A 15,000-nucleotide genomic window follows, 5' to 3' on the forward strand; every position below is an offset into this window, starting at 1 on the left:
ACTCTCCCAAACTCTGTCACCAACTTCCTCAATCCCTCCTCCGATCCTACCACAAGCGCAGTGTCGTCCGCAAACATCAACTGGCTCACCTCCCACTTTTCTCCATTTTATTTAACTATCTCCAATCCCTGACCCACCAGCCTTGCATTTACCTCTCGCACCACCCCATCCATGTACAAGTTGAACAGCCAGGGCGACATAACGCATCCCTGACGAACTCCCACCTTTACCTCGGACCACTCACTCTCTCCATTTCTAATCCTGACACAAGCTCTACTACTCTCATAAAAACTCTTGACAGCTCCTAGAAGCTTTCCTCCTATCCCATGTATCCTCAAAACCTCCCACAGTGCCTTCCTATCTACCCTGTCATAAGCCTTTTCCAGATCCATAAAAAAAAAAAATCCTTCCCTTTTTCTATAGCTTTCTCACATATCCGTCTTAACACAATAATCTGATCTACACAACCTCTACCCGTCTTAAATCCATACTGTTCCTCACCAATTACTCCTTCTGTTCCTCTCCTAATCCTCTCAATCAAGATCCTCCCATAAGCCTTCCCAACTACACTTAACAAGCTGATCCCTCTCAAACTACTACACTCACACTTGTCCCCTTTTCCCTTGTAAAGTGGAGCTATGCAGGCACTCCTCCAGTCTTCAACAAGATAGTGGAGTAATGTTCTGAAACCCTTAAAGGTTTCTTGTGACGAATTCTCACTTTCGTTACATGGTTACTATTTCTTTTTGATTTAGCATTGCAACCTTTATTTATTCTACCTATATATTGATAATTTTTTAATATTTTATAATTTTGTTTTTGTTGTGAAACTCCGCTATAAGGGTTTCTTGTGACCAATTGTCACTTTCCATATTTGTTTTTGTAATTAAAACATGCCACGGAGTGCACATTTGTTGTTGTGACCTTCCCTGATTTCCTCATACTACTGTATTCATACTATCATCTGTTATATATCTTTGTATTCTGAAGATATCTTAATAGACGAAAAGATTCAGTATTCCGTTCTTTGGTTTCCTTGTGGTTTCTGGATATATATATATATATATATATATATATATATATATATATATATATATATATATATATATATATATGTAATGAAACATTGGTAAACATTTTTAAGTTTAAAGCCTTGCTCCGACTTATCTGTGGATTACATCAATATTTGTAAAGGAATAGTGTACGGGGCGTTTTCTCAACATATCACACTAACTTGCCCCGAAAGATTAGAAATAGCTATCAATAACTTGAAAAATTACAGTAACCTCCATTTTACTAAGGCTGATAAATCAAAGGTGATTGTAATCTTAAATAAGCAGGACTATTTTGACAAAATATATAATTTACTAAATGATACTAGTAAACTTAAAAATAACCCAATGCAGTCGGTTAATAGTAAATATAACAAGAAGATCAAGTACATTTTCAAAGACCATAGTGATCTAGTAAATTCACTTCCATAAGTCCACCTTTACCATATATATATGGTTTGATTAAAACTCATAAACCAAATAATCCTATTAGACCCATCATTTCATCTATAGGACCAGCCTCCTATAAGCTTTCTAAATGACTTGTAACAATTCTCAGTCCATTAGTCGGCACTATTTCCAACTTTCATATAACTAATAACTCTGATCTCCTGGACAAACTTAATAATATGTAGCCTAATTACAATTTCAAATTGATCAGTTATGATATAGTGTCACTATTTACAAAAGTTCCAATAATTGATCTCATAGAATTCCTTAAAGTTGAACTAGACAAACATGTACTGCCACTCCCGACCCATAGCATTATTCAATTAATCGAACTTTGCATTAAAGATTGCAAATTTCAATTTCATGATAAGTACTATGCCCAAACTTTCGGCATGAGCATGGGAAATTGTCTTTCTCCCGTGCTCAGCAATTTATATATGGAATTCTTTGAGAGCAAGATTTTAAGTAAAATAATTCCACCAGGAATAATTTGGCTACGTTATGTCGATGACATTCTTTGTCTATGGCCTGATCATTTAGATGAGTCACAATTCCTCAAACAAATTAATAACCTAGTCAAGTCTATCAAATTCACGGTTGAAGTGGAAAATGATGGTGTGCTACCCTTTTTAGACGTTAATATTCATCGTAAAGAAAGAAACCTTACATTTAGTGTACATGGAAAACCAACTAATGTAAACTCATACATCCATTACTATTCTTCTCACCCTGATAATGTAAAAAGATCGGTTTTCTCGTCAATGTTCCTAAGAGCTTTGCGGGTCTATAGTCCCGAGTACATTGATGAGGAAATAAGAAATGTTTACGATATTGGTTTTGGATTGAAATATCCTAAACATTTCATTGATGTTTGTTATACTTTTGCAAGGAAAACTTATTACAATTCTCAGCCTAACAAACCCAAGGACCATAATAACCTAATAGTTTTACTATTGTTCCCAAATTACTCAAGAATTTTAATATCAACGTAGCCTTCAGAAACAATAACACAATCAAACAATACCTAATTAATAATTCTAAAAAATGCCAAAAAGGCTGTGTTTACAAAATTCCTTGCAAAATATGTGATAAATTTTATAGCGGCCAAAATGGCAAAAGATCTTTCTGTTGGGATAAAACAACACAAGAAATGTGTCAAAGACGGGAATGAGTCAAGTGCTATTTTTAAAAATTTAAACACTTTGAATCACCCTATCAACTGGGAAAACGCTAGAATGATTACTTTCAACAATAATTTTGTCGAAAAAAAATTGATTGAAAGTTGTCTAATTAAATCTACAAATAATAAAAATTTCAACCTCAACTTAGGATTACATAAGATAAATAATCATATATTTAAGGAAATAGCCAACAATTACCAAATGTAAGAATGCTGGATGTGACCCACGCCCGAACAATTCGTCCACCACCTCTCTTGTCATACTATATTATATTTGCTGTACCCTCTTTGTAATTTACACTGAAGATGTAATATACGAAAGCGCTCTGCTCCGTTTGTTTATTTTCTAAAGTGGTTACCTTGCATATATATATATATATATATATATATATATATATATATATATATACACACATATATATACATATACATATATATATATATATATATATATATGTACATATATATATATACATATGTATATGTATATATATATACATATATATATATATATATATATATATATATATATATTGCGTGTGTGTGTATTTGAAACTATCTTCTTATGATATAAAGAAGTGTCTGAGTCCTCCTTAAGGCACAAAAAATCCTTGGCGCTGAAAGGTCCCTGGAGAAGCCCCGTTTTTTCGAATTTAGATTTCCCACAAACTAAGAGTATTTCTAGTTTCTCAAACTTGTTTATAGATATTCATATGCAGTTTACTCTCTTTCACACACATATATACACGTAGACCGTACGCACGCATTCACTTGGATATGAAGTAATGTATCTTTACGGAAATGTTTAGGTAAAGCTTCGGCTCCTTTAGTTTTGGTAGGATTGGTATATGTGATTTGTTGGTGGATTTTGTTATAAAAGGGAAGTTCCACATATATTTTCTCCTATCAATTGGCCTATGATATGTATACTGCATTAGTGAAGCATATTTCACATACTAATTCTTAGACAGCCTTTGGTGTTATTGGGCCTATTGTGTGATGAAATTTAATACAATTTGATGATGTTTATTATATTCTGCTGCTCTGGTGTAAATTAAAATGACTTTAAGTTTTTATTTTGTTTGTTCATAGTACAAATTATGATAATTTTGGTGCTTTTAGTATCTTTTTTATGTGAATCAAGACATATTTATTTTTCACTTCAGCTTTTAACTTCATCACTTTCTATGGCATACTATCACATATTCTTAAAGATATTCTTTAGGGTGTATGTGTAAACAAATGAACGTGAACTCAAGCCTATTGGCTTACCATTGTAACGATCGCAGCGAGCAGGGTCAGCAGCCTGGAATCCAGAGTAACCGTTGGGCAGGTCAGGCCTCATCATCATGACGTCACAGAAGACGAAGAAGCTGCGGACATTGTCACTCTGGTCGCGGAAGGGTCCGCGCTCAAGCTGCAAGTAGGAGAAATGTACTAATTTTTCATTGACTGTGAACACTTGTTACGTAAACAAACCTCTGATAATATATACGCCTATGTGTATGTGTGTATATGTATATAAATATAAATGTATATGTCCCTAATTCCTTTGAAATGGGGAAGAAGTCTTCTGGTATACAGTATATATTTAAGTTTATGAATATGAATATGTATATGTATATGTATATGTATATGTATATGTATATGTATATGTATATGTATATGTATATGTATATGTATATGTATATGTATATGTATATGTATGTGTACATGTACATGTACATGTATATGTATATGTATATGTACTGTATATGTGTATATTTATGTATATGCATATGCAAATATACATGCATGTATGGAACATAGTTATATTCATATTGTCAAGATAAAACTGGCTGTACTTTTTGGGCTATGACGAACGCTGCTATTATACTGAGGCCCGACTCTTTGCGAAAGGAAGGACTCACCACATCTCCGAACCTGTCGACGTAGCGGTCCACGGTGAGGGTGTCAAGGGTCTCTTCGGCACTCATGTAGCTGGTGACGGGGCGTGCGGCCAGACCCAGGGATCGACACACTGTGCGAGTACAGAAAGATGGTACAGAGTTATACCTCAGCTGGGATTTTCAAAATAATCCCTTAAGATGTATGATTTGCAGTAGATGTTTACTACTGGCTACCTCTATTATTTATTTTATATATATATTTTATCTATCTTAAGTGCTGAATTGGGACTCGATGGAGTCTGGAACAATTGAAATCCTATTTCTTTTACCAACTGAAGGGGTCACGTCAAATTCTAGATATCACCAGGATATTTCATTAAGCTAAAAGAGGCCCTATATACACGTATTGTTAATCCTTTATCCAACAATGACAGTTCAATGACGTCCTTCAACCAGTTGCAAGATGATACTAAGAAATTTTGTTCAGTTGCAGGATTGTCCTTTGCCTGTTAAAGGACTAAAAAAAGGTTAAGGGCTCTGCATACTCACGAGCGGTCATGACACCAGCCAGCAACCAGCAATGGGCGAAGCGCACAGGGCGTCCACAACCTCTAAAGAACTCAGAGAGAATGCCCATAGCACCAGTCATCTGGTGGGGGGTCTCTCCCCCGCGGAGATCTCCCTCATAGCGGAGTTGCATCAAGCCCTCCATGGAAGCATCGAGGGATGCATCATCGAGGTAGGACCTAGTCTTCATCTGAAGGACGCAGGAGGAAGGATAGAAGAAAAATAAGAAAATTAACATACTTCGATGACTACATATCCTTCCACCATTTATTTCTATATCAAGGTTGTTATTCATGCGACTCCCATGCGAGTCGTAAAAGGCGACAAAATAGGATGGAACAATGGGAATAGGTATTATGCTCCCTGAATGTTCACCCTACGAGAAGTCAAGGCATGAGAATGCCTGGGAGGAGAACCTCAGCCAGAACCCTAAAGTTTGGGTCATTTAATGTGCGTGTTTATGGTACAGATGAAAGTAAAAATGAAGAGATAGGCAGGGTGGCTGTGAGAAAGAAGATAGACGTGTTGGCGTTAAATTAGATTAAGCTGAAAGGGAGTGGGTGATTTTAAGTTTGAAAGTATGGTGGGGAGAATGTCGGGAGTGAGGAGAGGGTGATAGGAAAGAAGGAGTAGCCTTGTTAGTAATTGATGACATGAGGAAGCGTGTTTAGAAAGTGTCTTCAAATTTAATGTGGGTGAAGGTGAAACTAAGATGGGAGATATGGGTTTTTGTAAGTGTGTATGGACCTGATGGTGAGAAGAGTGAAGAAGAAAGGGATTTTTTTGGGGGGGGCGGGAGTATACTCAAATGAGAGTTTAGAGAGTTTTGAGAGGAATGTCAGTGTAATAGTGTAGGAGAATCTCATTGTTAGAGTAGGGGGTGAGCCAGTAGATGAAGAAGTAGGGATTTTTGTAATGTTTGAGACATGTCTAGAAGAGAATAAAACAAAAGTATATGTGGGAAAGGGGGGTGGATGAAAAAGTGGCTGATAAGGCATTAATGTACAATGTAGTGGTAGCCAGAGAAAGGAATTTTGAATGTCCATATTTTGGGGAGAGAGAGAGGGAGGGGGAAGGGGAGGTCAGGTAAATGTTTGGTAGAAGGGAAATTGAGAGTGGAGGGTAAGTAGATGAAGAGGAAAAAGGTATAAGGCAGAGAGGTACTTACAGTAAACAATTTGAACAAGAAGGAAAAGTAGAAGGAATAACATTAGAAACTGAGTAAAGTGTGAGAAGCGGTGAGGCATAAAGGGAAAGTAGGACTAGAAAAGGAATGTGTGCGTGGATGAAACTTTTGTGGTTAGGCAGATTTGTAAACAGTTTTTGGCTAAAGGTAAGGAAGCTTTTTTTTAGGCCTTTATGGATTTGAAGAAGGTTTATGACGGGGTAGACGGAAGGGCACTGTAGAAGGTATTGCAAACACATGGGATTGGGTAAAAGCTGTTAAGGGCAGTCATAATTTTTTACGAGAGTCGTAAAGTTTGTGTTAGGACTGGGAACGAAGAGAGCGAGCAATTTGAGGTGAAGGTGGGGCTGCATCAGGGTTGTGTCATGTCACCATGACTGTTCATTGTGTATATGGATTAGGTGGCACGGGTGACAAATGCGAAGGTGGTGGAAAGGGTATTGAAGGTTGTTAGAGGTAGATGATGGAAGTGAGAGGTGAGCCGGTTTTTTCTTGGGAAGGTATATGATAGGATGAAGTTGAAAGTAGATGTGAGTAAAGGAAGGTGATGAGATGCACAAAGGAGAGGATGGCAGTAAGCTGGAAATAAGTCTTAGAGGAGAGAGAGGTTACAGGAAGCGGACATTTTTAATTTTTTAGGGTCATATGTAGCAGGGAATGGAGAAGTGGGAGTGGAGGTAAACTGTAGTGTAAGATAAGCAAGTAAATATCTTCGGGGGTGGAAAATTGTCATGAGAAATAGGCATCTAGGATTGGATGCAAAGAGAAGATGATATGAAGTGGTGGTTGTGCCTACAACACTGTATGGGGCAGGAGACTTGGACTTTAAGAAAGAAAGTAGAAGCTTAAATGTCTTTGAGATGAAGTGTCTGAGGAGTATGGCAGGGGTTACATGATAGATAGAGAAATAAAGAAATGATCAGGAAAGTGGGGGTAGAAACAGAGCTGGGAGATATGGCTGATGAAAAACTATTTGGATGATCTGGAGCACATGGAAAAATTATTTAAGACAGATTAGTAAAAACTGTATGGAAAGCAGAGGCGGGTGGAGTGAACTTGAGGGGACGACCGAAATTAAGTGGAGGGAAAGGGGTTTTGAGAAAGATGGGAGTATATTGAGCAGGGAGAAGGCAGGAATAAGTGGAGAATGGTTGTGTATATATGATATTTTGACGCAGCCCGAAGGGGCTTCTCCCATCTTCTCTATTTTTCACATGAGGGGCGCAAATAGGGAGGGTTGCCGTGTAAACGAAACGACCCTGCTGTGGATGTACTGTGTTTTGCTGCATTAAGTCTGACCCGGACACTTGACAGGAGGCATGGATGATCCTTCACTATACGAGGAGCTAAGATGAGAGGGAGACAAATGGGTGGTGGATGGAAGTGGAATGGATGGGAGTGGGTGTGTAACTTGTCTGGATACCTCCCTTATAAGGGAGAAGAGACCTTGGTATATAGATAGTAATTGTTTTAGTAATGTCATTTTGCGTGGTGTAGAAATTCATATCTTACTGGGAAGATTGCAGGGACTGCCACGGGCAGGCTCTCTACGTGACAGACAAAGTGACAGTCACTGGTGCGATAAGATATGAATGAAGGAATTGTTATAGTAGTTAAGTGACATAACACCTCATATGCAGGAAATGAACGGGACAACCGTGTTTTTTTAATTACTATTGCTGACGAGGAACAGGACTCACCATGCGTGTGATGGCACGGACCACCTTGACTGGGTTGCCGCGCTCCGTGTGGGGAAGGCGAGACATCTCTAGGAGGACCATGGCGGCGGGGAGGGTAACGTCGTTGAATTGGCCAAAGATGAAGGGTCGTCCTTTAGGGTTGCGCTGGGTGCCCGTGAAGATCTTACCGGAATCGTTAATGATGTATTCATTACGCTGGGCCTCGTTCTCAACGTAGACAGGATCCTCTGTTGTGGGCAAGTAGGGGGTAAGAAGGGGAAGGAAAGATGAATGTAGATGTTAAATTGAAGATGAAGGAGTCGAAAAGTAAGGAGGGAGGGTCGAGGTAAATGATCGAACGGGTGCAAGAAGGAGTGAGGGAAGAGAGTAAAATACAGAAGTGATAGGAATAGACAAGAAAGGATGATGAATGGTAGGGAAATATGGTGTATAAGAGGGTGATGGTAGAAGAAAATTTAAAAGATGGAAAAGATAGTTAAAAAGCACAGATGGAAAAAGAAAAAACAAATAAGAAAAGGACAAGGAAAAGAAAGTAGGATGAAACGATTTAGTTCTGTAGTGCTAAGCTTAATCATGTGCATAAAGACCATCAATAGGAGCGACATCGTCATCACTTCCCACCGCTGCCATCCTTATTACCATTCTCCTCTTTCTCTTCCTTCTCTCCATTAACCTTAGCTTAGTTTCACCAACGCCATTAACATTGAGATAAACAGGGTCTCAACATGACACTTAACAAGGACACAATCTTGCAAACCCATCTCCACCTTTTTCACTATCTTTCACTCCGCCATCTATCTCATTGTCATTTTTTCTTTCCACTTTTCAATTCACATATTCCTCCCCTTTCAACAATTTCGTACTTTACATATTTTACAGATTATAGTAATCTGAAGGGAAAATTCAGTTCCGACTGCGCTGATATGTAAGAGTTAGCCATTTCCCGTAAGAAAATTATGAAAACCGTGGCGGAGGACCTTACCTTTGTTAAAGGGGTTGAAGATGACGTAGCACTCTTCACGCATGCGATATTGGAGACGTGCCCTTGGGAAGCTCCTGGTGGCGGTTTCGACCACACAACGCATTATGCCTACCACGCTGGTCGTCGGGATGTTCACCTACGAAGAACGGCAAGGAAAATGGACACAGGAATAATATTAAGGGACACAAAGATCTTATTTCGATGGTGTGGATAAGTGAGGAGGCAGTGATCGAAAGAGGGTATATATACATATAAAAACGAGTACATGTATGTTTATGTTTATCTGTGTATGTGTAGACCAACATATGTAAATATATATGTATATAGACATCAAGATAAGTATAAACCCATTAATGTATGTATGTGCAAACATCTGTGAGAGCTCTGTGTTCAATAGAGCATGTCAACATGATCTTCATCTGAAACCTGAAATCATCTCAAGACTTCACCTGGAGAGTAAGGGTCTTAGCGTCCTGGTTGTGGATGCGGACATCCCAGCGCTGAGGGGCCCTCGAGAACTCCTTCTGGGTGGTCACGGGCAAAACGATGCGGGTCCTCTTGGGGACGGAAGGATTGGGCCCAAAGTAGAAATTGACATAGAGTAGGTCTCGGCTGGTGTCGAATTCGCGCTCTTTCGTTGTCTAGGAAAAAGGGGAAAGTAGGAGACGTTATGAACTTTTTCAGTAAGTAAATGAATGTATATGACTATAGCCTAATGGTTTTATTTAATTAAAAAAGTTCTATCTACATTTGACTACATCCTTCACTCTATGATAAGGATATTTCTTAAATCTTATGCTAAAATTATGATGAAATTTAGATTGTAACTAAGACCGTGAAAATAACAATATATATTTTTTCATAAGGACTTAACAAAATTCATGAAGAATTAAAAAAAAAAAAAAATCATCAGATGATTTCATTCAAATGAGGTTTCATTTATACATATTGTGGTCAATCTGGTAATAACCGCACTCAAGCCTAAACTTTATTTCTGATTAGAATGAATGACTCTCAAACTTCGAGATCAAACTCGCCAGGACCCTAAGTCTCTTTTCTTTTCTATTGTTCCTCCTCCTCCTTCTCCTCTACATCCTCTTCCACCCTCTTCTCTTCCTCCTCCTCTTTTCTTCCTCTTCACCCTTCTCCTCACAGTTCTTCTTGCAATTCTTTCTCCCCTTCTTCCTCTTCCTCGTCTTTCTACTCTTACTCCCTCTCATTTTTTTCCGTTCTATCCTCACCAGGGTCATGTAGAAGGTTTGGCCACGTCGGAAAATGGGGCTTGGGTTGTCCTCCTGTACGACCTCGTACATGATGGTCTTGTGGTCCTTACCGTTCTCCTGGGCAAGTAAGTCCACTGTCTCGATCCTCAGGATGTCGGCAGGAGGGGCTGCAGGAGAAGAAACCGCAAGGTGATTTAACGTGACACATCTCTGTCAGGGTGTCTTCGTGGCGAAGCAAGTGAAAGGGAAGCTAAACCGTGGTTACTGTCGCTTGAACTTTTTCGCTGCATTTTACAATTTACACTTTTGTTCTACCTGGCGCCGAGAGATTTTATTCAGCTAGATGGAACACCTTAGAAAGACGCAGAGTGCGGGGGGGGGGTGTCTAATAAAGGTGTTCAAGTGGATAAAGGGCTGATGCAGACAAGGTCATCATACTGAGACAACAGGGCAGGACTCGCAGTAATGAAATTAAATTAGACTAATATATATATATATATATATATATATATATATATATATATATATATGTGTGTGTGTGTGTATATATATGTATATATATATATATATATATATATATATATATATATATCAGTTAGTCAAAATATAGTAGCACATTTATAAAATATATATATATATATAATCACGAAGAACCCACAGTCGGAATAAAAGGAAACTTAGAAGAAAATATAACTTCTATATTTCGATTAATAGCTATAGGCCTCTTCAGGAAAGTACAGGTTACAAGAAATTGTATAGACCTAAATACAATTGAGATATGAGTAGAAGGGGAACAGGCAAAGTTAAAAACATGACAATCCGTCGCGCAGGGTGGAGTCAGAGGGAAGGGGATGTGTGGGTAGAGGTGTGAGGTCAGAAGGGAAGCGAGGACCCCGCTCCCCCACCAATCTTGACCCCGCTTCCCTTCTGACCTCACACCTCTACCCACATTGGATAAGAGCTCCTTAGTCGTTCCCATTTCGGATTCGTTTATTCCTTCGACCAAGTTCAGGAGAAAAATTATTGAAGCAACTATTACTGAATATCAACCCAGTGTGAACATTTCGAAGGGGGAATGATCCCCGGACATAATTTCAGGACTTTTCATCACTAGCCCAGTCAAAAGACATTTGCCTCCTGACCCCACATACTGAGTGAGCCGAAGGTAGAGACCTCTACCAATGTTCCCCTTTTTCTTATCAAGGGTGCTACTTAAGTAACGCTCACTCTTCTATTCTTTGTATCTACTGAAGAGGATTGCAGTTTGCAATAGAAATATATATATTCCCTGTCTCCAGTCTTTTTTGCTCCAAATGTGGTTTTCACGTGATATATATATATATATATATATATATGTATTTATATATATATATGTATATATATATATACAGATATATATATATACGTCTGGGGTATTGGCTGCTTGTTATTGTGGCAAAGTAGCATGCAGTTGATACTTTAGGGTCTATATGGGGCGCCACTACGGACCAGAGCCACACATCATTTTGTCTATGATAGAGGAAAACTCTGTTCATAGAGAAATGATGACACTTTTATACTACGACTGTCCCTCCGTTATGCTGTTCTCCAACCCCTTGTTGCTGTCCTGTACCATTTCTCTGAGTATTCTTTTTCTGTGATGGAATTCCCTGTGGTGGGGGAAAAGAATACTGCCACCAAGTATTCCCACTTGGATCGTAAGAGGCGAGAAGAAAGGGACGGGGATTGGGACTAGGCATCCTTCTCCTTGTAGCCCCACAGGGAAAATTCCTAAAAGAAAAAGAGAAGGCATAAGAGGGGCTGGAAGTTCTCGGACCAGCACCCTAAGGTTTGGGTCTTTTAATGTGCGTGGATGTGGTACAGATGAGAGTAAAAGGGAAGAGATAGGTAGTATGTTTATGAGAAGAAAGATGGATGTGTTGGCTTTGAGTGAAACTAAGTTGAAAGGGAAGGGCGAGTGTAAGTTTGGGAGTGTAAATGGGAGGTTATCAGGAGTGAAGAGAGGGCGAGGGAGGGAAGGGGTGGCTATTCTAGTAAGTGAAGAGATAAGTAAACGGGTAGTGGAGTGGAAGGAGGTTTCCTCAAGGATAATGTGGATGAAGGTGAAACTGGGGAAGGAGATGTGGGTCTTTGTAAGTGCATATGGGGCTGGCAGTGAGAAGAGTGTAGAAGAAAGGGAGGCCTTTTTGATAGATCTAAATGAGTGCATAGAGGATTTAGGAAGAAATGTCAATGTAATAGTACTGGGAGACCTTAATGCTAGGGTAGGAAATGGTCCAATCGATGGAGTGGTTGGGAAATGTGGAGTTCCAGGAAAGAATCGTAGTGGAGAGTTGATGGTGGAAATGTGTCTAGAAAGAGAGTTGATGATAGCAAATACAGTGTTTCGGAAGAAAGTCAAGCATAAGTACACATGGGAGAGGGTGGTGGAGGGAAGGGTGGTAGATAGAGCGTTAATGGATTATGTAGTGGTAAATAGGATTATGATAGGAAGAGTTAAAAATGTACATGTGCTAAGGGGAGAGGGTGGGGGAATATCAGATAATTTTTTGGTGGAAGGTAAGTTGAAAGTGGAAGATAGATGAAGAAAGGGGAAAGGGACAAAAGGTAGGGAGGTTCTTAGAGTGAACTCTTTGAATGAAAAGGAAAACGAGAAGGAGTACGGAAAGAAGCTGAAGGAGGAGTGGGAGGGAGTAAAGGGTAGAGTAGAGCTGGGTGTGGAGGAGGAATGGGGATGGTTCAAGGAGGGAGTCATAAAGTGTGCAAGGATGGTGTGTGGAACAAGAAGGACAGGGGGAAATAGAAGAAGTGGTAGTGAATGGTGGGATGAGGAAACAAAGAAGGTTGTAGAAGAGAAGAAGCGAGCTTACACAGATTGGTTACAAAATAGGACGAGGGAGTCATATGAGAGGTACAAAGAAAAGAAAAGAGAAGTATAGCAAAAGGTAAAAGTTGCAAAGAGGAGAGCAGATGTGAAATGCAAAAGGTAAAGGTTGCAAAGAGTAGAGCAGATGTGAAATGAGGTAAGAATTTGACATAAAATTTTGAAAGTAATAAAAATATGTTTTGGAAAGAAATTAAGAGAGGAAGAGGAGGCGAATCAAGTAGAGAAGAAAAGGTAAAAGGTGCAGATAGAGAGATGATAATGGAAGAGAAGGCAGTAAGGGGAAGATGGGCAGAATATTTTAGGGAGTTGCTAAATGTGAAGGAGGATAGAGAAGGAAAGATTGCTGCAGTGGGAAGTGCGAAGAAAATGAGAGTGATGAATGAGGAGAATGGAGGAGAAATAAGGAAGGATGAGGTGAAGGCAGTTGTTAAGATGATGAAAGCAGGTAAGGCACCTGGTCTGGATGGATGCCATGCGGAATGTCTGAAAAAGGGAGGTACAGTGATGGTGGACTGGTTGGTGAGGTTATTTAATGTTTGCTGGAGAGAGGGTAGAGTGCCGGAGGAGTGGAGGAGTGCCTGTATAGTTCCTCTTTACAAGGGAAAAGGGGACAAGTGTGAATGTAGTAGTTTCAGAGGGATTAGCTTGTTAAGTGTAGTTGGGAAGGCTTATGGGAGGATCTTGATTGAGAGGATTAGGAGAGGAACAGAAGGAGTAATTGGTGAGGAACAGTGTGGATTTAGGACAGGTAGAGGTTGTGTAGATCAGATCTTTGTCGTAAGACAGATATGTGAGAAAGCTATAGGAAAGGGGAAGGATGTTTTTTGGGCTTTTATGGATCTGGAAAAGGCTTATGATAGGGTAGACAGGAAGGCACTGTGGGAGGTTATGCAGATATACGGGATAGGAGGAAAGCTTCTGGGAGCTGTCAAGAGTTTTTATGAGAGTAGTAGAGCTTGTGTCAGGATTGGAAATGGAGAGAGTGAGTGGTTCGAGGTAAAGGTGGGACTTCGTCAAGGATGCGTTATGTCGCCCTGGCTGTTCATCCTAACTACACTCAACAAGCTGATCCCTCTGAAACTAGTACACTCACACTTGTCCCACTTTCCCTTGTAAAGCGGAACTATACTGGCACTCCTCCAGTCCTCCGGCACTCTACCCTCTCTTAAACAAACGTTAAATAACCTCACCAGCCAGTCCACCATCACTGTACCTCCTTTCTTCAGATATTCTGCATGACATCCATCCAGACCAGGTGCTTTACCTGCTCTCATCATCTTAACAGCTGCTTTCACTTAATCTTTTCCTATTTTCTCTTCCATTCTCCTCACTCATCACTCTCATTTTCTTAGCGCTTCCCACTGCAACTACCTTTCCCTCCCTATCCTCCTTCACATTTAGCAACTCCCTAAAATACTCTGCCCACCTTCCTCTCACTGCTTTCTCTTCCATTATCATCTCTCCATCTGCACCATTTACCTTTTCTTCTCTACTTGATTTGCCTCCTCTTCCTCTTTTAATTTCTTTCCAAAACATATTTTTATTACTTTCAAAAATTTCTGTCATATTCTTACCCCATTTCACATCTGCTATCCTCTTTGCTTCCTTTATCTTATACTTAACTTCCTTTCTCTTTACTTCGTACCTCTCATACGATTCCCTCGTTCTAATTTGTAGCCAAACTATGAATACCTGTTTCTTCTCTTCTACACCCTTCTTTGCTTCCTCATCCCACCACTCACTACCCTTCCTTCTGTTTCCTCCCGCCCTCCTTGTTCCACACACCATCTTTGCACACCTTATGACTCCCTCCTTGAACCATCCCCATTCCTCCTCCACTCCTCGTTCTACTCTATCCTTCACTCCCTCCCACTCCTCTCCCAG

General features: G+C 39.6%; 1 protein-coding gene across 1 annotated transcript in view; it reads right to left on the reverse strand.

Moving 5' to 3' along the window:
• LOC143040557 (hemocyte protein-glutamine gamma-glutamyltransferase-like) overlaps nt 1-15,000 on the reverse strand; it is a 183,817-nt gene that overhangs the window by 56,373 nt on the left and 112,444 nt on the right. Inside the window, exons 7-13 of the mRNA XM_076211639.1 lie at nt 10,248-10,396; nt 9,456-9,647; nt 9,007-9,142; nt 8,025-8,251; nt 5,121-5,328; nt 4,593-4,702; nt 3,955-4,099 (exon numbers count right to left, since the gene is read on the reverse strand). Of these exons, the coding sequence (XP_076067754.1) occupies nt 3,955-4,099; nt 4,593-4,702; nt 5,121-5,328; nt 8,025-8,251; nt 9,007-9,142; nt 9,456-9,647; nt 10,248-10,396 (1,167 nt within the window). The remainder of the gene's footprint in view (nt 1-3,954; nt 4,100-4,592; nt 4,703-5,120; nt 5,329-8,024; nt 8,252-9,006; nt 9,143-9,455; nt 9,648-10,247; nt 10,397-15,000) is intronic.

Source organism: Oratosquilla oratoria, chromosome 29 (assembly GCF_046742065.1).
Source record: "Oratosquilla oratoria isolate Oo_2021 chromosome 29, ASM4674206v1, whole genome shotgun sequence".
NCBI lineage: Eukaryota > Metazoa > Arthropoda > Malacostraca > Stomatopoda > Squillidae > Oratosquilla > Oratosquilla oratoria.